Source organism: Lithobates pipiens, unplaced genomic scaffold (genome assembly GCF_037356315.1).
Source record: "Lithobates pipiens isolate NorthernLeopardFrog02 unplaced genomic scaffold, aLitPip1_a1.2 Scaffold_19, whole genome shotgun sequence".
NCBI lineage: Eukaryota > Metazoa > Chordata > Amphibia > Anura > Ranidae > Lithobates > Lithobates pipiens.
In genome coordinates this window covers 15,699,242-15,720,276 of record NW_027507764.1, presented here as the reverse complement: position 1 = coordinate 15,720,276, position 21,035 = coordinate 15,699,242, and the positions used below count along the sequence as shown (strand labels likewise).

The window sequence follows — 21,035 nt, the reverse complement described above, 5'->3', positions numbered from 1 at the left end:
GATCGGTTCCAGCAACCATCGCCAGCATCTGATTTACATGGTGCAGGAATACCTAGGGACAAGATCAGACTTGGACACCTTTCCCACTGAAAATCCTCTGGGTTACTGGGTCTTAAGGATGGATCACTGGCCAGAGCTTGCACAGTATGCAATTGAGCTACTGGCCTGTCCTGCATCCAGCGTTCTTTCAGAACACACATTCAGTGCTGCTGGAGGCTTTGTAACCGATCACAGGGTGCACCTGTCCACCGACTTGGTTGATCGACTGACCTTCATAAAAATGAATCAGTATTGGATCACCACCAGCTACCAAGCACCTGATGCTGATGTAACCAAATAATTATTTTTTAAATGTCAGATCCCTTCAAGACTGCCTATGTTCATGCTGAGTGACTATCCTGTTATGCTGAGTGACTATCCTCTTCCTCCTCAATGATCATGCTGATAGCTTGGAAGAATAGTTGCTACGCTCAACTACAATATTTGTGAGTGGTTGCAGTGTTGTGGCACCAGCACCAGTGCCTAAGGCCCAATTTTTCAGCCCCTGTTTAACATGGGCATAGAATTACAATTTTTGATGCAATATTTTGCAGCAGGGCTCATTCCTGCACTCTAACTAGAGTATCTGTGAGGGGTTGCAGTGTTGTGGCACCAGCACCAGTGCCTAAGGCCCAATTTTCAGCCCCTGTTTAACAGGGGCCTTTAATTACAATTTTTGATGCAATATTTTGCAGGAGGGTTAGTTTCTGCGCTCAACTACAATATTTGTGAGTGGTTGCAGTGTTGTGGCACCAGCACCAGTGGCTAAGGCCCAATTTTTGTGCCCCTGTTCAACAGGTGCATGTAATTACAATTCTTGATATAAAATTTCACAGCAGGGCCCGTTCCAGCGCCCACCAAGTGTAACTATGAGGACTTACAGTGTTGTGGCAACACCAACGCCTTAGGCCCAAATTTCTGCAGAGTATATAGGGCAGGCCACTACTTTCAGACATTTAACTTACAAACATCTCCTACTTGCAAACGGAAGGAGACAACATGGAAGTGAGATGAAATCTACCCCTAGGAAGGGAAATTCTCTCCTGTAAGAGTTGATGTGGGATAAACATGTCTCCTCTCCACTGATGCTTTATCCCAATCCTTGTTTTACTAAAAACCCCAAATTTTTAAAAAACATCTGTCATTGGGACAGAAAGTGAGGTGAAATCTTCTGAAGAGGTACACAGACAGCAAAAAAATCGTTACAGGGGTGACAACCCTTCCATATGCTTTCCAAGACCCAAAGGGGGGTACCCATGCCAATTTTGTCAATGATTTTCATCCATATTGCTGGGATCAGAGATTACAGAGAGAGGGGTCAGCGAGAGGGAGGGAGATAGAGAGAGTCACAGAGAGAGAGTGAGTCAGAGAGCGAGAGGGGGGGGAGAGAGGGTTCAGAGAGAGAGAGGGGGAGAGAGAGAGAGAAGGGGAGAGAGAGGGGGGGGAGAGAGAGGGGGTCAGAGAGAGAGAGGGGGGAGAGAGAGGGGGGAGAGGGGGTCAGAGAGAGAGAGAGGGGTCAGAGAGAGAGGGGGGGGTCAGAGAGAGAGAGGGGGAGAGAGAGAGGGGGTCAGAGAGAGAGAGAGACAGAGTGGTCAGCGAGAGAGAGGGGTCAGAGAAAGAGAGAGGGGGAGAGAGAGAGGGGGTCAGAGAGAGGGGTCAGAGAGAGAGGGGGGCGAGAGAGATGGGGTCAGAGAGAGAGGGGTCAGAGAGAGAGAGAGAGGGGGGAGAGAGAGAGGGGGGGTCAGAGAGAGGGGTCAGAGAGAGAGGGGGGAGAGAGAGGGGTCAGAGAGAGAGAGAGAGAGGGGGGAGAGAGGGGGAGAGAGAGGGGGGAGAGAGAGGTCAGAGAGAGAGAGAGAGGTCAGAGAGAGAGAGAGAGGTCAGAGAGAGAGGGGGGTCAGAGAGAGAGGGGAGGAGAGAGAGAGGGGGGGTTAGAGAGAGAGGGGAGGAGAGAGAGAGGGGGGGTTAGAGAGAGAGGGGTCAGAGAGAGAGAAGGGGAAGAGAGGGGGGGAGAGAGAGAGGGAAGGGAGCAGGATCTGGTCAGTTAAAGTGCTCACTCACTTGGAATGGTCCCTGGGGGCTCACTGGTTCATGCAGTAGTTTTTCGGTGTGGCTGTTGACTCGCCTGCTTGTTTTTAATCTTCCCGCCCAACTCCCCTTCACAGGCGGAGCACACAGGTGGGACGAGGCTTGAGAGCAGTGTGAAGATGCTCGGGGCACACATGCTGGAGGGGGATTGGACGGAGCACACAGGAGGGGCGGGACTCAGGAGAAGTGTGTTGCTGATGTGACATCATGATGTCAGAGTGGAGAGGGGGTAATGATTGCTGGACACACATCAGGGTGGAGTGCGCCCTACGGGGAAGGGGGCAGAGTGTTTGTTAGACACAATGTCAGAGCGGAGAGTCGCTCGTAGAGGGGGGTGCGGGGGTTGGTGCTGCTGCTTGACACATTTCAGAGCAGCTGCTTGGTGGATACTTGCAAGCTCTGTCTAAAGTGTAGGAGAGGAATAGAATAACCAGCGTCCGGGCGCCCTAGGGGGCAGTGCGCCCTAGGCAGTTGCCTAGTCCGCCTAGTGGTAGCACCGGCCATGCAGTGGGACCAAGGCAGGTTGGTTGCGTTCATGCATACAGTGGGACCAAGGCAGGGTGGCTACATTCCATGGAAAACAAACGTAGACACCCTCTAATGGGAAATGGGAGCATAGCAACAAAAAAGGAATTTGAAGATATGGAGGAGACAAACTAATAGAAGGGACTTTTTTGAGTTAATCAGAGTTTAGTGTCACTTTAACTTTCTTGCTGTAAGGAGCCCCTGCCATCATGTACTCCATATTCAGTAAATAAAATGCTACAGAAAATGCTCAGAGACTCTGGACATGTAACAGGAGATTGTCAGAGACTGAAAACATACTATAGGAGTTATTGGGGAGTTATTGGAAACCGGAAAAATGCTTCAGAAGACAGTCATAGACTAGAGACCCATTACATGAGACTATAAGCCCTTGTACACACGGTCGGAGATTCCGACAACCAAATCCATCGGATTTTGTCCGTCGGATTATGTCAGACGGATTTTGTCCGAAACTGTTGCATACACACGGTCGGACGAAGTTGTCGGAAAATCCGATCATTCAGAACGTGACGACGTTATTTCATTATGACGGGACTACGTTCAGGCTAGTAGCCAATAGCTTTGATGTAGGAATTTGATCTGAGCATGCGTGGCACTTTGTCCGATCGGAATTCTCTACACATGATCGGAGTATGTCCGATCAGAGCATTTTGTCTGAAAATTATACCAACAAGTTGGAAAACTTGGTCCGTCGGATATTCCGACGGAAACAGTCCGATGGAGACCACACACAGTCGGAATATCCGACAAAACGATCCGATCGGACACATTCCGTCGGAATCTCCGACCGTGTGTACAAGGGCTTAGAGATCACTGCTATTACTGTCCATTTACAATTCAGTGCTTCCGTATTTGTGCTTAAAGTGGAAGAAAAGTCCCCCTCCCCCTCCTATCTATCTTGCCTAACCTGTATAAAGAATTTGTGTTTTTATACAGGTTATGCAAGATAGGTAGGATGGGGATGCAGACATTTTTTAAGAAAAGTTAGGATTTCCTTCCACTTTAATGACAGACCCCTTAACAATAATCCCATCTAATATTTCTTTTAACAAGATCAATTACAATAGACCTGAAGAGAAAAATATACATAAAAAAAAAAAAACACAAGGATGGACGACGCAGAAAAAAATAAGATAGTGTGAAAGAAACTTTATTGTCTTTAGTAAGTTACCTAAGTAAGGAAACACTATCATCATCAGAACAAGTTTGAACATCTTACATTTGAGGTTTCGCATCTCTTTCTGATTATCGTCACCAGGAAAAATATATAAAGAAAATTTCCCCAATGAGGACACAGACAGCAGTGGTTCCAACCCTTCTACACTTCATCCAAAACTAGATGACTTTAGCTAATTTTTAAGTGGTCTATTCATAAATGATTTCCCACAAGAATCACGCAAACTTTACCCAAGATTCACATATTTGGATTCAACTGGAAAAATTGGTGAATCCTGGGTGAAAGTTGGGTGACTCTTAGGTGGAAACATTTCTAAACTGTCCCCTACGTGTAATACACATTATTTTTATGTATAATGAAAATCAAATTCTTGAAAGATGTCTGTAAAGAGTTTCTTAAAACAGGATTACAAGGTATAGAGCAGAAAATGTCCTCTAGCTGGATAGGAGAACAGTCGTATCATCAAGATGGACATGAAATTTGATGATGATGAACTTTAGGATTCCCTCTGTACTGGTCCTCTGAGGTAGAGCTGCTCCCTCTGAGCTACGCGGACACCGTAGACCTCCACCTCGCACAAGTGCAGGAATTCATAGCGCCCTGGGATCACCACGCTGACGTATTGACCCTCCATTCCATTACAGCAGAAAATTGTTGTGGCATCAGCAACTTGGGTGACCTTGCCGCACCTGTGGAGAACAAACAAGGATCAACAGAATGATACAGACATTACACTTGTTTACTTGGAGGAGGTTTACTAAAGGCGCCCAAAGTGTTCATTAATTCTATTGTCATGCCTGTTGGCCATTTAGGTTTCTCCAGAAGCCCGTCTGAAAATTTTTCAGATAGCAACCTCTACCTCTTGCATTGTTTTTTATTTATTTTTTTAACAGAAGGAATGTTTATTGAAGTTGTAGAATATTATACATGAGAACAGTATATTCACATTACAAGAATCAATCTCTCAACAGAAATAATAATGACAATTAAGTCTCCCTAGAGCCGCCCAACTTGATTAGCAATTTATCTCTTGCTGCATAGTGACTACCATTACCAGCATTTCAGCCTCCTATTGCATCCAGCAGTGGGAACATGTTATCAGCTAAGGTGAACTCCCACTGTTATGCTACCTGCAAGGGAAAAAAAGAAGGAGAGGGATAGAGGTGGGGGGGGGGGGGGGGGTGGGGGTCAGGAGGGCGAAGGAAAAGAGGAGAAAAGAGGAAGAGAGAGGAGAAGGAAGGGGAAAGGAAATTGGAGGATGGGGGGAAGGGGGAGAGAAACAAAGAGGAATGCCACATAGAGATTTACCCATCTTCCCTCCAACAGAGCAGAGGTGTACCCTATTTGGGAGCATGTCTTTCCATGCTAGCTGTCACTCAGTCCTTGGCACCACTCAATCCGGCCAAATCCAACTAGACCATAATATGTCTAGCCTGCACCCAGGGTGCCCACATTTTTTCACATTTTTGGGGGCAGTTCCGTCCCATATATGTAAGTCTGCATAAGGGCAGAACCGAATTTATAAGTGCCTTTCATGCCGAGAGTTGAGGGGGCTCTGGGAGCTTCCATTTGGACAGTATAGTTTTTCTAGCATACTAGGCCGCATAAAAAACAAATAGTCCAGTATGTTTGGTAGTATTCAAATTGTCAGTAATGCCCAATAAAAATATCAAAGGATCATTGTCTAACGACAGACCAGCAACCCTATTCATGTCAGCAATCACTGCCCGCCAGAATGCTTGAATGAGAGGACATTCCCACACCATGTGGATAAAGGTGCCCACCGACTGCCTGCATTTGGGGCAAATATCCGCCACCCCTGGGTAGATTCTGGATAGTTTGGAGGGAGTGTAGTACACTCTGTGTAGAAATTTGAGCTGGACAAAGTGGTCCCTGGCCGATATCATAAGTGGAATGCATTGCCGTAAGCCCTCAATCCAGTCAAAACAGGAATATCCTTTTGCCATAGTTCAAACACCTTAACTGTACCTGAGACGACCCTGCAAGTGAGTCTCAAGTATATGGAGTATAATATCAGGCCAATCTCAGCTGCTATTAGGAGGGACTCGACCGAGTGAACAGCAAGAACAACCCCATCCAGAAACTGCGCCCTTATAGCATGCCTAAGTTGCATGTACCTGAAGTACATCCACGGTGGCAAATGAAATTGCCGCCTGAGCTCCGCCAGGGAGAGGATTCGTCCTCCGAGCATTATGTGGTTAAGTTTGGTGATCTGGAATCTAGCCCAGACTTGGAGGTCTGGTACAGATTTAAGATGCGTCAAAGAGGGGTTCCCCCAGAGCGGAGTGTGAGCAGAGATGGTACCCACCTAACTAAGACATTTAGTAACCTGCTTCAAGGTCAGCAATGTTGTCTTCTTGGGAGTAGTCACCTGGGGGCCATACTTAGGTCCTCGGTACACAAAATTGTTGAGCTCAGAGTAGGATCCCAAGTTTACTGCCAGATTTGAAGTAACTTGAGTAAGCCACCATCTCACTGTAACCAGTTGTGCAGCCCAGTAATATTTCTTAAAATTTGGAAGAGACAACCCACCTTCAGTTAGGGACATTTGCAATTTTAATCTAGCAACTGACTTCCCAAATAAATGAGGAGATTAAGTTTAGCGAAGAAGGCCGCAGGTATAGGGGTCGGAACACATAGAGGAATTTGGGGAGAAAAGTCATCTTAATAAGATTAACTCTTTCCACTGGAGTGAGCGGAAGATTCTTCCATACCCCACATTTACGAGTAAACTGTTGAAAGACAGGATATAGATTATCGTCAATGTACTTCCTTGGGTCCCTCTGGATGTAAATACCCAAATATTTGAAGTGGGATACCTGTTGCAAGGGGGGTTGTGGGCCTATTAATTGAAAGCCGCTTGGAGAGAGTGGCTGTAAATATAGCAGCATGTAGTCTGCATACATTGATACTTTCTCAACCAGAGGGGGAAAAAAATGCCCTGAACTTTTCCAGAAGTCCACAAGAGCTCCACCAGCAGCTCCATTGCCAACGCAAAAAGGGCTGGAGAAAGAGGACAGCCCTGTGTGGTTCCTCGGTGGAGTGGGAAAGAGGGTAAAAGTACACCATTTGTCCAAACCCTGGCTGAGGGGCCCAAATAGAGCATCTGCAGCCAGGAGATATAGTTGGGCCCAAAACCAAACTTTTGAAGGACAAGCCACAAGTATTCCTACTCCACTGAGTCAAAGGCCTTTTCCACATCCAGCGAAGCAACCGCCTCTGTACCCCCCACAGCCATGGTATCAGTACCTTTTCCTGGCATAAACCCAGTCTGATCTCTGTGGACCAAAGATAGAATAACCTTACACGAGGGATTAGCCAGTACCTTCGCAAGGATCTTTGCTTCCACATTGAGCAGTGAAATGGGTCTATAGGTGGAGCATAATTCGGAGTCCTTACCATGTTTTTGTATTACCACTATTACAGCCGCTGAAATCGAGGGGGGAGAGAAGAAGTCTCAAAGGAGGCCGAGAGAACCTCCAGCAACCTACAAGCCAGTATTTCCACATGGGCTGTATAGAACTCCGCTGGGAGACCATCTTCTCCCAGTGATTTCCCTGCCTGCATAGAGCCAATGGCCTGCTGCAACTCCTTGAGGGTGAGTCCAGTCTCCGGCGGGTCTCTTCCATCACACCCGGAAGTTGGACACCCTCCAAAAAAAAAATCCTGGAGTTCCGCTGCGGAGTATCTAACCCTGGAGAAATAGAGGTCTCTATAGAAAGAGGCAAAACAAGCATTTATGCCTCCAGGGTCTGACACCAGCTGTCCATCAGAATTCTTGATGTTGGCCATTCCCGTTGGGCTGATTGCTCTCTAGACAGCCATCCCAAGAGATGGCCAGTCCACTCACCCTGTTCGAAGACCCTTTGTGACTGGTGGAGTAGCAGCTTTTTGGCTGACATGGTCCGCAGTATTATCAGTATTACCTCGCGCAGAGCACACTGCAGGTATTCACGTGTCACTTCATGTCTAGTATGCATGGACCCCCGTGACATCAGACGCCGCCGTTTAGCGGCGTACGCTGATGCCGGAAGGGTTGGGGGCTTAAATAGTGGTCTGTGTTAGACCACTGTTGAGCAGTTTTCAGGACTCCACATGCCGGGTTGCGCTGTTGGACATGTCTATACAGGTTAGAGTATTGCGGTTTTTGTACCCAATGACTAGGACCTCTAGTACCCTAGGTCTCCTGGTCTTATCTTACTTTATGCCTTTTTTCATATGTGCTTAAAGTGATTGCTCTGTGTGTACCCCCACAGATGGCGATCAATACCCAGGTTCATGTTTGTTTCCTGGCTAATGAATTACCATATTAATTATCATGATTACCTGGTGTGCTAACCTGGAATACACCTGTGGTGTCCATCTACAACAGCAACCTGTGCATACATGCTTACCAGTTCCTCCCTTTGGGGAGTGTATTATATATATAGTAGGTGATACCTGCCCTGCACACTATACATTTGTATTCCTTGGCTACTATGGTGTTGCCCTGTTCGATCTCTCTCTATGAACATGGGTGGTGTGCACTGGATAATATAGCACAAACGGTATGTTTGGCTTTTACTTTCACACTTGTTTCACTTATATCCTTTTTACCCTATTTTTTGTGGTGGTTTGCCCTTTTCCACATTTCTTTTTCCTTTTCTTCCCAATTTGGTCACATTTCTTTGGTAATTTTTTCTTGCGTAGGACACCTTAGGATGCACAATTAAACATTTCCTTTTTATAGGCTCTTTTTACAGCCCCTATACACAGTCTATTTTCCATCCCTTTTCACCTATATATCGCTCTTTAGGTGTGTATAGGTTAATGTCTCATCTCACTTTAACTCTCATATCATATATATCTGTTTAAATTTGAAGAGTCCTTTACAACCCCCCGCATCTGCCGTGGGAGGAAACCGATGGGTCCTGTGATCTACTGCTTCCTCCTTTGTGGGTGAGCTGATCCCCTCGCTATTTAAATTACTGTAACTCTTCTGTTATGTCATTATATGATCCGCTGCTATTTGATTATTTGCAAATATTTTTATTTACTCTGTAGACTATCCTCCTGAAGAAGCGGTTCGCCGCGAAACCGGTAGAGGAAACGTTTCTGTACCCCTCTTCAATAGAAACCTTACGGGCTTACCCGTCGGTAGTTTATTAAATTGTGGTGTATATGATTTTAGCAATATGAAAGTTTTGATGGATTTCATTTTTTTGTCCTTATTAAATTACTTGTAATTTTTTTATAACAAAGTTTTTTATGATTTATTTAGTACCGCAATAGTCCCCTCAACAAACATTTTTGGGTGTGGATATCAAGGGAGCAGCCTCAGCAACTGCCCCAATATCCTTAGAATTCCCAATTCTTGACAATTATCAATTGGGATGATGGTACTGTTATATGTATTACGTATATTTTGTATTCGAGGCTATACTCAGTCTATGGCTATATTCATGGGGTGGATAATACACCCAGGGTGGATAACACACCCGTTTTTTAGAGGCACCAACCTCTGAACAGCAACAGTGGTGGGTGTCTCTTTTGAGTGCCTCTATTTTTTGTATCTAGATATACATTACTTTACTTTATTTATTTTTTCACCACGATAGCTAGTGGGATTGTCATTCCTTATGCTGTTGGTGACACTGAAGTATGGTTGTTCCCATGCTTTGTTTATTACATTATTACCTTGATTATACGATGTTTGTAGTATTATTGTTTATATATTTTTGTATTTTGTGAATAGTGTTGCTGTAAAGGAGATCCGCTCCCCCCAGGGGGAAGCTTGGGTCTTTTCCTGGATCCTTTGTTGTGTTCTCCTGTCTGGCAGATGTGCGCTCACCCTGGTGGGTCCCTTATTTTGGGTCCTTCTTGTGCTGGATGCGCCCGGACCTTTTGGTCCATGGGCCCCTCCGGCGCGCACATGCGCTGTGCGCACATCCATGCACAGTGCGTCCGCATCAGCGTGCGCGATGGTTGCATGGCCGTGCGAGTGCGCGGTGTGGGTGGGCGGACCCCCGTGACATCAGACGCCGCCGTTTAGCGGCGTACGCTGATGCCGGAAGGGTTGGGGGCTTAAATAGTGGTCTGTGTTAGACCACTGTTGAGCAGTTTTCAGGACTCCACATGCCGGGTTGCGCTGTTGGACATGTCTATACAGGTTAGAGTATTGCGGTTTTTGTACCCAATGACTAGGACCTCTAGTACCCTAGGTCTCCTGGTCTTATCTTACTTTATGCCTTTTTTCATATGTGCTTAAAGTGATTGCTCTGTGTGTACCCCCACAGATGGCGATCAATACCCAGGTTCATGTTTGTTTCCTGGCTAATGAATTACCATATTAATTATCATGATTACCTGGTGTGCTAACCTGGAATACACCTGTGGTGTCCATCTACAACAGCAACCTGTGCATACATGCTTACCAGTTCCTCCCTTTGGGGAGTGTATTATATATATAGTAGGTGATACCTGCCCTGCACACTATACATTTGTATTCCTTGGCTACTATGGTGTTGCCCTGTTCGATCTCTCTCTATGAACATGGGTGGTGTGCACTGGATAATATAGCACAAACGGTATGTTTGGCTTTTACTTTCACACTTGTTTCACTTATATCCTTTTTACCCTATTTTTTGTGGTGGTTTGCCCTTTTCCACATTTCTTTTTCCTTTTCTTCCCAATTTGGTCACATTTCTTTGGTAATTTTTTCTTGCGTAGGACACCTTAGGATGCACAATTAAACATTTCCTTTTTATAGGCTCTTTTTACAGCCCCTATACACAGTCTATTTTCCATCCCTTTTCACCTATATATCGCTCTTTAGGTGTGTATAGGTTAATGTCTCATCTCACTTTAACTCTCATATCATATATATCTGTTTAAATTTGAAGAGTCCTTTACAACCCCCCGCATCTGCCGTGGGAGGAAACCGATGGGTCCTGTGATCTACTGCTTCCTCCTTTGTGGGTGAGCTGATCCCCTCGCTATTTAAATTACTGTAACTCTTCTGTTATGTCATTATATGATCCGCTGCTATTTGATTATTTGCAAATATTTTTATTTACTCTGTAGACTATCCTCCTGAAGAAGCGGTTCGCCGCGAAACCGGTAGAGGAAACGTTTCTGTACCCCTCTTCAATAGAAACCTTACGGGCTTACCCGTCGGTAGTTTATTAAATTGTGGTGTATATGATTTTAGCAATATGAAAGTTTTGATGGATTTCATTTTTTTGTCCTTATTAAATTACTTGTAATTTTTTTATAACAAAGTTTTTTATGATTTATTTAGTACCGCAATAGTCCCCTCAACAAACATTTTTGGGTGTGGATATCAAGGGAGCAGCCTCAGCAACTGCCCCAATATCCTTAGAATTCCCAATTCTTGACAATTATCAATTGGGATGATGGTACTGTTATATGTATTACGTATATTTTGTATTCGAGGCTATACTCAGTCTATAGTATGCACATAGTTTTGTTCAAGTGTGGCAGCCCTCTGTTCTGCCATGTCTAAGTCTTGCCCGGACTGCCGTCTAACCTGTCCTATCTTCTGTTGGTTGTACCCTTGTACATGAACTTTGAATTCGTCCCAGCTAGAGGGTTGGTTGCAGAGGGATTATAATTCCAGTAACTAGTGATATCTGCCTCAGGGGCAACCCTTTCCCCCGAGATTCAGAAGTGGAATAGACGCCACAGGCAGATGGTGGGATCCTGGCAAACATTCAAGCGTAGCGGGACAGATGTGTGGTCAGGTATCCCCCCTCGGTAGAATAGATATTTCCTAGTCCTTTCCCTCTTGCATTTTTGCAAGGATGTGAAAATCATTGTTTTTCACTCTTGTAATGTTGGAAGTGAAATTCGAATAGTTTTCACATCCTTGCGACAAGATAGTAAATGGGGGGGGGGGGGGGGTCAGGTTTTTGGAGGGATCTAAATGGCCTACAGATACAACTATAACGATAATGATTATTTTACAAAGCTGCACACCTTTTTAATATCTACTAAACCCCATTGACTGCATAGGTTATTTTCTAGAAAAAGTGAACTTAGCCTTTAAAAAGCACAAACTCATACAATAACTAGGCAATAGAGATGACCAGAGTGATTTCTGGGGGACAGACTTAGTCTCACCAATTGAACCAAACCTATATACCCACTTGATTCCCCTGGACATTTTTTCCCTAAATCCTCTTGCGTCCCAGAGTCTTTTCTCTGTTGATGTCTTGGTTCTGTATGGTATAGCTTGTTGTATTTATAGTCTATTCCAGGGGTCTCCAAACTTTTTAAGCAATGGGCCTGTTTGCTGTCCTTCAGGCTTTAGGAGGACCGGACTGTGGCCATTGGAAGTAGAAAATGCCCTGGTATCAGTGCCCCATCATTGGTTTTATTGGGAGGAATAGTGCCCCATTAATCATATCAGTGAAATGAATAGTGCCCCATTGATGGTGTCAATAGGGGAAAGGTGTCCCTTGTTGTGGAAATTTTATGAAGATGTATTTAATATGTATTGTCATAGTGTCTCCCAGTGTTGGTTCTCCCGCAACCCGCTCTAAAGAGCTGACTGGGGCAGACTGACGCTGGTAGTGGAAAACTTCCTGAGGTTGGAGAGAGGTGTTTGCAGAGTGAGGATATGTCTGCCGGTGAAAGGGCCCCATGTGCGATGCACAGAACGATCATCTGGGGGAATGTGTTCAATCTGCAAAGACATTATCGGTTTAGCGGATGTGCACTCATGTCACCCATGTATGCCTGATCAACATATTTTGGGTGCCATGACGTACACCTGCAGATAAGCTCCCATCAGCAAGAATGGTAGTCATTGGTTGTTGTATAAACTCATATCCTGTGTTGTCATTTCCCATGGAGGAAGCGGTTGGCTGTTGGAGCCAGGACTTCCCGTTTGTGATTTATTTTGTTGTCTTTGAATAAAAGAGCCAGTGCACTGCTCGGCAGGGGGTCGTGCTGAGATGAGGACGTAAGCATGGTCATGTCTGTTTACTGGGGAAATGCGGGAGACATGGGTTAAGTAACATGCATTATACCATTAGACTGATAGGGTGTGTGTTAGCGCAGGTGAGATTATGTACAGCGTATAGCCAGGACCTTATGGAGCAAACAGAACCTTCTTCACACCGGCAAGAAAGGGGGAGAACGGATCCCAGTCCAGGACATCAAACTTTGTTGTCCTGAGACATAGGGGTATGTTTTCTCTGCCCGATGCTTTAGGTAGTTTCTGCTTTGCAAAAGAACACATTTTTAATCTTTTGGTATAATGCTGGGGATTTTATTGTATATTTGTTATGTGTAAGTAACCGTATGTTGTGTATGATTTGTCAGTATTGATTGGGATAATTTTCCTCTGTTATGGGACCCATTTAATGAAACCTAGAATGTGTGTGTGACTGAGCAGTTTGATTTGGTTTAACGGGGGAGGGGCAGCCAGGCATGGCTTTCCCATCACTAACAATGGGGAAAGTTGGCTACTTTCTGTGGAGAATAACATGGGGGAGCTCTTTTTGAGAAGAAAACATCATGCATGCAAGCATGCATTTATTTGGGAACAAGAGTGTATGTTTGAGTCGTGTTATGGGGTGTGGTTGTTTGATTGGAGAGCCTGTGTTGTTTGGCTGGCCAAGGTCCCTAGTAGTATATAGCCTAAAATGTTTGTAAGTGTTCATGTGGTGTCTCAGATGTGTAATTTTGTGGGGAGAAGATTATGCTTCTAGTGAAGAAATCTTGGTTTGTGCTTGGTTTTGGCGGGATCAGCAACTGCATTTCATGTGTTGGTGTTTTAGTGTGGCCCTTTTGTTAGAAAAAAAGAAAACCAAAAATGTAGCGCTGAAAAGAGAGTATTGATAATGACAATGAAAAAAATATATAGTGAAGTGACTGGCACCAACCCAAATGGTACGATCCTAATACACAAAAAATGCAAAGGCTAATAGTCCACAGAGTCCATATATATGTCATCACAAAGAATACAAAGACTAAAAAAATAAAAAAAACAGTCCCCAGAGTCCATATATATGTCATCACAAAGAATACAAAGACTAATAAAAACAGTCCCCAGAGTCCATATATATGTCACCAATATGATGGCTCATAAGTTGCATAAGCAAAAAGGTGATCCCAAGGGCATCTGGGGAGATGACATCAAACGAAGCGTGAATAAAATGGGTACTCTTACCAGAGACAGAGGACCTATTGGGGGTAACACCAGGTCAAACGAGCTTGGACAAATGAATCCTCGACTCCACAGGAACCGTGCGAACAGATCACCGATGGTCCACCAGTCAATGGAGGGGCTGTAGGTCCCTTCTTCAATGGAGGAGGGGTCAGCACCGTCTCGAAGGTTCAAAATTTTCTTCCAAAGGTCCCAATGGAAAAAAGATGATCTCCAACCAATATTCAATAATGGCGAGAAAACTCTTGGAGGGAATCATATGTAAAACAAAAAGAACAACGGCTTCCCATCCTGTAGGTCAAAAACAGGATTTGCTGTTTATTGGCATAAAACCAGCATAAAACGCGTAGGGAGAAGTTTCTATGTTCTCTGTATTACTTTTATATCTGTGATCACGTTTTTTTTTTTTTTTTTTGCACATGCTGGTTTTATGCCAATAAACAGCAAAGCCTGTTTTTGACCTACACGATGGGAAGCCATTTTGTTTTACATATGATTCCCTCTGAGAGTTTTCTCGTCATTATTGAATATTGGTTGGAGATCATCTTTTTCCATTGGGACCTTTGGAAGAAAATTTGGAACCTTCGAGACGGTGTTGACCCCTCCTCCATTGACTAAGGGACCTACAGCCCCTCCATTGGCTGGTGGACCATCGGTCCACACACGGACACACGGAAAGTCCGGCGATTGCTAGTGCGATGACGTACAGCACGTACGACATGACTAGAAAAAGGAAGTTTAATAGCCAATAGCTTCTTTCTCGTACTTGCTTCTGAGCGTGCGTTTTCTTAGTCCGCCGGACTAGCATACTCACGAACGCATTGTCCGCTGAAACCCAAGTTTACACTGAAAAAGTCCGCTGAAGCCCACACACGATTGGATTGACCGGTGAAATGCGGTCCAGCGGACTAAGTACGCCGGACAATTTGATCGTGTGTACGCGGCATTAGAAGAAGTAAATGGCACACAGGGTTTTCCTTTGATGCAAATTGTGGGGGCTCCAGAATATCTGTTCTGAGCAGAGAAAATTGTGTTTCCAGTCTTTTTTGGGTTTGGAGTCCAGAGGCTTCAAAGAGTTGAGGAAAGGAAAAAGCCTCTAACCCTGGGTTGAGGTATTACTGAAGGCCAGCAGGCTGTTTGGGGGGGTATGACCAACCTGCATAATCATGGGCCTGACATTGATTTAGGGGTCTACCCGGGAGACAATATGTCCCTGTCCAACCTCAAGGGAGTGGGATAGAGAAGCAGGAAGCTGCAAGAGAAAGAGCCGAGAGTAGCAGGGCTGCACATAAGCACAGCGGTGCTGAGAGATGATGCGAGGGACCAGACTAAAAACTAGAGTTGCCACCTCATCCCTTTAAACCCGAACACAAATGAATTACACAGGTTCTGAGGCTAATTTAAAGCAGATAAGGCAACAAGTGAGTTTAATTACCACCTTAGAGTGGAAGTAAACCCTCCTATCGTTTTCAGCCAAGGAAGTTGCCATTTGGCCTCCCTTTAATCTTTAACTGCCATGAAGCTGCACATGTGATCAGTTACGACACCAGCCATTGGATGGTTTGACAGTTTGGTTGAGAGCACAACCAATGTGACAGTTAACATTTCCGGCATGCCATGTTTTTTCAAACTGTTAGATCGATGGGTTTACTTCCACTTTAATCAGCCACAGGACCTGTGTAATCAATATGTGTTCGGATGTAAAGAGATGAGGTGGCAACCCTACTAAAAACCTATGCTTGAGGCCTGAGAAGTAGTTCTGCAAGAGGGAGCCAGGAGGCTTAATATAAATTGTATTTGTGTTTAATATGATGGTGGGACCCCCTGTGAGGTCAACCCTTTTCTTAGAATGTTTACTTTCTTGTTAAATATATTCATGAGTAAAATACAGTCATGTAGTAATGTCTCTTATTTTGGGTTTAGGGTGGTGCATAGGACCTTTTGTCATTAAGCTTTTGTTTGCATCAGATGTGTTTTTTATTATCATACAAGTCTATGAGAAGGCAAAACTCTCTTGGAGTAGGTCAATGCAGATCAGAAAAGGTCACATGCACCTGTCAATGAATTCTGCATGATCTCTGAAGCCTCTCAAACTGATGCCATCGACACAAGCCCAAATCCCATTGACACAGGTAACTGTACAGTGTCCTGTTCCTGTGTTACTTACACCGGGTTGTTATTGTCTGGAGAATTTCCAATTCGGACCTCAGCGCCCATCAACCGTTTCATTGAGCCGTCTGTTCGTCCAGTGACTACAACGACATTCACTTTGAATTTCTGTTTCAGGTTTACCTTCCACCAGGGTGATGGGTCTGCATTTGTGTGGGTACAGAAGCCATTAAACCAGTTGGTATCTGTCACACCATCAATGGCCTTTTTAGCGTAACCAATTGGCTGGTTTGGATAATCAGAACTCTGTGAGGCTTCCCCGCTTCTGGCAATATTTGTAGCTGAAGAAAGAAAAACAAAACACACTCAATAATTATACATCGTGTACAAAGACAGCATGGATTCATGAAAGACAGAAGTCGTCAGACAAACTTGATTTCTTTTTATGAGGTGGAAAGTAAAAACTTGGACAGATGGGTGGAGGTGGACGTGGTATACTTGGACAGAGGGGTGGCGGTGGATGTTGTATACCTTGACAGAGGGGTGGAGGTGGACATGGTATACTTGGACAGAGGGGTGACGGTGGACGTGGTATACTTGGACAGAGGGGTGGCGGTGGACGTGGTATACTTGGACAGAGGGGTGGCAGTGGACGTGGTATACTTGGACAGAGGGGTGGTGGTGGACGTGGTATACTTGGACAGAGGGGTGGCGGTGGACGTGGTATACTTGGACAGAGGGGTGGCGGTGGATTTGGTATACTTGGACAGAGGGGTGGCGGTGGATTTGGTATACTTGGATTTTGCGAAAGCGTTCGATACAGTTCCGCACACACGGCTCATGTGTAAGGTAAAGTCTACAGGTTTGGAAATATCAGTTTGTAAATGGATAGAAAACTGGCTAAAAGAAAGAATTCAGAGAGTAGTGGTTAATGATTGTTACTCTGAATGGTCTAAGGTTATCAGTGGTGTACCCCAAGGTTCAGTGCTGGGACCTTTATTTTTAATAACTTTATAAATGATATTGGGTCTGGGATCAAAAGTAACATTTCCGTCTTTGCAGATGACACCAAGCTATGCAGTGGGATAACGTCCTTACAGGATGTCTCCAATTTACAAGCCGACCTCAATGCTCTGTCTAATTGGGCGACTATGTGGCAGATGAGGTTTAATGTTGAGAAACGTAAAGTTCTGCACTTGGGGGCTAAGAATATGCATCATACATGCTAGGAGGAATACAACTGGGGGAATCCATAGTGTCGAAGGATCTGGGGGTTTTGATAGATCATAAGCTCAATAGCAGCATGCAATGCCAAGCTGCAGTTTCCAAAGCGAGCAAAGTCCTTTCTTGTATTAAGAGAGGTATGGACTCCAGAGAGAAAGATATAATTTTGCCCCCCTGTACAGATCATTAGTAAGACCTCATCTGGAATATGCAGTTCAGTTTTGGGCACCAGTTCAAAAAAAGGATATCTGGGAACTGGAGAAAGTGCAGAGAAGGGCAACCAAACTGAAAAGAGGCATGGAGGAGCTCAGCTATGAGGAAAGATTAGAGGAACTGAATTTATTCACTCTTGAGAAGAGGAGATTAAGGGGGGCTATGATCAACATGTACACATATATAAGGGGTCCATATAGTGAACTTGGTGTTGAGTTATTCACTTTACAGTCAACAGAGAGGACAAGGGGGCACTCTTTACGTCTAGAGGAAAAGAGATTTCATCTCCAAATACGGAAAGGTTTCTTCACAGTAAGAGCTGTGAAAATGTGGACTCCCTGCAGAGAGGCGGTTCTGGCCAGCTCAGTAGATTGCTTTAAGAAAGGCCTGGATTATTTACTAAATGTACGTAATATAACTGGGTAATAACATTTATAGGTAAAGTTGAAAATCTGATGGCCTCTCGGGGGGAATCAGGAAGGAATTTTTTCCCCTGCTGTAGCAAATTGGATCATGCTCTGCTGGGGTTTTTCACCTTCCTCTGGATCAACTGTGGGTATAGAATTGGGTATATGGGATTGTATGATATTATTTTTTTTTATTTTTTTTGGTTGAACTGGATGGACTTCTGTCTTTTTTTCAACCTGATTAACTATGTAACTATGTAACAAAGTATTTCCATTGTTCTAAAGGGGCCTTCACCAAAAAAAGAACTGTAAACTGCAATGTTGTCAATAATTTCACTGAGACCGTCGGATTGATTTACTGCAAAATCAGCATCCAGGTAAATTTAGGGGTATACTTATTTTAACCAAATGAAAAATATGGATCATGAAAATTAATTTTTATGTTGGTTTTTCCAGCATATCACCTTTTTCGGTAGGACCTTGTAGTCATCCACAGTGGCAATACAAGTGGAGGAGAAAGTCGAAAGGAAACTAGTTTACCTATATTCTTCATAGTCACAAAGAGGTGGCATCTGATTGGATGCTGGCATCCCATATGGCATTGGTGGACATCTTGAGTCAGTAAGAATCTATTCAAGACCCTGGTTCCCGGGTTTGGTGTGCATTTCATGTGTGAATAGAGTAGGGACAGGTCACCCATCTGTCAGGGACAGTGATTAGCATCAGGGAGAGGTTCCAGATGAGTAGGGGGAAGTGCAGAGACATGCCATCCTTCTTGGAATCCTCCCCACTTGGATATGGACTGGCCGGGCCACATTTCACCCCTCAAAACAGGCACCGTCAGCACACCAGAGACCTTCCGCCATTACTCTTTGCTGTTTCATTCTGTGAGCGCTCCCAGTTGGGTTGCCTTCGCGCTGGGCATGTTGGGTATTCCTGAACTTCAATTTCAATACAATTCTGTTTTCTGCCACTGAAGTCTGAGTGTTTACCACTCTGCACCTCCCCACACACTATTTCAATCAAGATTCAATGATGGCCTGTTCAAATGTTTAAAAAGTCAGCCATTTCTATGGATTGTTTTTACATTTTTATATGGCTATGTTTTACTAAGAATAAGAGACAGGAATAGGCTGTATAAAAACGTTGGAATTGGTCTAGTTTCTAGGTGAGTGTTGTTGATACCTTTAGTGCATATCTCTTTAAAATACCTGAAGGAGCTCTTTTGATGACCTACCTGCTGCCATAAGAGTGTATTCAGACCCTCCTCCTCATCTAGTGCACCACAGTTATTTTTATGTACTTTTTTACCTTTATATTATTCTTACCTCCAGGTGGAGGGCTGCAGCACCAAGCCAGACCCAACGACCCCAGGAAAAGCAAAGCCAACAAAGTCTTCATTCTGGAGGGGAAACCAAGACACAAAGAGTCTGTTGCCATAATATGTTACACGAAAAGGTGATTCTGCATCTCTTCCTCAGTAATTTCATATACAGTGCCTTGAGAAAGTATTCACACCCTTTGAAATTTTCCACATTTTGTCATGTTACAACCAAAAACTTAAATGTATTTTTTGGGGATTTTATGTGATAGACCAACACAAAGTGGCACATAATTGTGAAGTGAAAGGAAAACGATAAATGGATTTCTACATTTTTTCTAAATAAATATGTGAAAAGTGTGGGGGTGCATTTGTATTCAGCCCCCTTTACTCTGATCCCCCTAATTAAAATTTAGTGGAACCAATTGCATTCAGAAGTCACCTAATTAGTAAATAGAATCCACCTGTGTTTAATTTAATCTCAGTATAAATATAGCTGTTCTGTGAAGCCCTCAGAGGTTTTTTAAAGAACCTTAGTGAACAAACAGCATCATGAAGGCCAATGAACACACCAGACAGGTCAGGGATAAAGTTGTGGAGAAGTTTAAAGCAGGGTTAGGTTATAAAAAAATATCCCAAGCTTTGAACATCTCACGGAGCTCTGTTCAATCCATCATCCAAAAATGGAAAGAGTATTGCACAACTGCAACCCTACCAAGACATGGCCGTCCACCTAAACTGACAGGCTGGGCAAGGAGAGCATTCATCAGAGAAGCAACCAAGAGGTCCATGGTAACTCCGGAGGAGCTTCAGAGATCCACAGCTCAGGGGGGAGAATCTGTCCACAGGACAACTATTAGTTGTGTACTCCACACATCTGGCCTTTATGGAAGAGTGACAATAAGAAAACCATTGTTGTAAGAAAGTCATAAGAAGTCCTGTTTGCAGTTTGCGAGAAGCCATGTGGGGGACACAGAAAACATGTGAAAGAAGGTGATCTGGTCAGATGAGACCAAAATTGAACTTTTTGGCCTAAAAGCAAAACGCTATGTGTGGCGAAAAACTAACACTGCACATCACCCTGAACACACCATCCCCACTGTGAAACATGGTGGTGGCAGCATCATGTTGTGCGGATGCTATTCTTCAGCAAGGACAGGGAAGCTGGTCAGAGTTGATGGGAAGATGGATGGAGTCAAATACAGGGAAATCTTAAGCCGCGTACACACGGGCGGACTGTCTGGCCAACTTAGTCCGTCAGACAATCCGACGGACAGTCCGTCATACTTTCGAATGAACGGACTTGACCACACACACCACTTTTTGAGCGGACTAATACGGCGTACTAAGTCCGTCATACTATCCGCCCTACTTTTGAAATGAACGGACTCGCCCACACACGCGGAGGAAAGTCCGCTCATTTCGAGCACGTCTCCAGGTAGGCGGGGCCCGCGAAGGAGACGTCGCTGACCCACCGCCGTCTGGTATGAACTTAAAGGGGAACCCCAACGCCAAAAAAAATCGGCGTGGGGGTCCCCCCCAAGTCCACAACAGACCCTTGTCCGAGCACGCTACCCGGCCGGCCAGGAAAGGGGGGCGAGCGAGCGCCCCCCCCCCTCCTGAGCCGTACCAGGCCGCGTGCCCTCAACATGGGGGGGGTGCCTTGGGGAAGGGGGGGCTGCGCGGCCCCCCCACCCCAAAGCACCTTGTCCCCATGTT

The 21,035-nt window shown here is 44.7% G+C and overlaps 1 protein-coding gene across 1 annotated transcript; it reads right to left on the bottom strand.

The window, feature by feature from the left end:
* Positions 1–3,804: 3,804 nt before the first annotated feature.
* LOC143997908 (fucolectin-like) lies at positions 3,805–19,442 on the bottom strand. The gene is made up of 3 exons (XM_077493729.1): positions 19,324–19,442; positions 16,210–16,492; positions 3,805–4,536 (listed from the first exon to the last, which is right to left on the bottom strand). The coding sequence occupies exons 1-3, from the start codon at positions 19,433–19,435 to the stop codon at positions 4,344–4,346; spliced, it is 588 nt and encodes a 195-aa protein (XP_077349855.1). The 5' UTR covers positions 19,436–19,442; the 3' UTR covers positions 3,805–4,343.
* Positions 19,443–21,035: the final 1,593 nt, after the last annotated feature.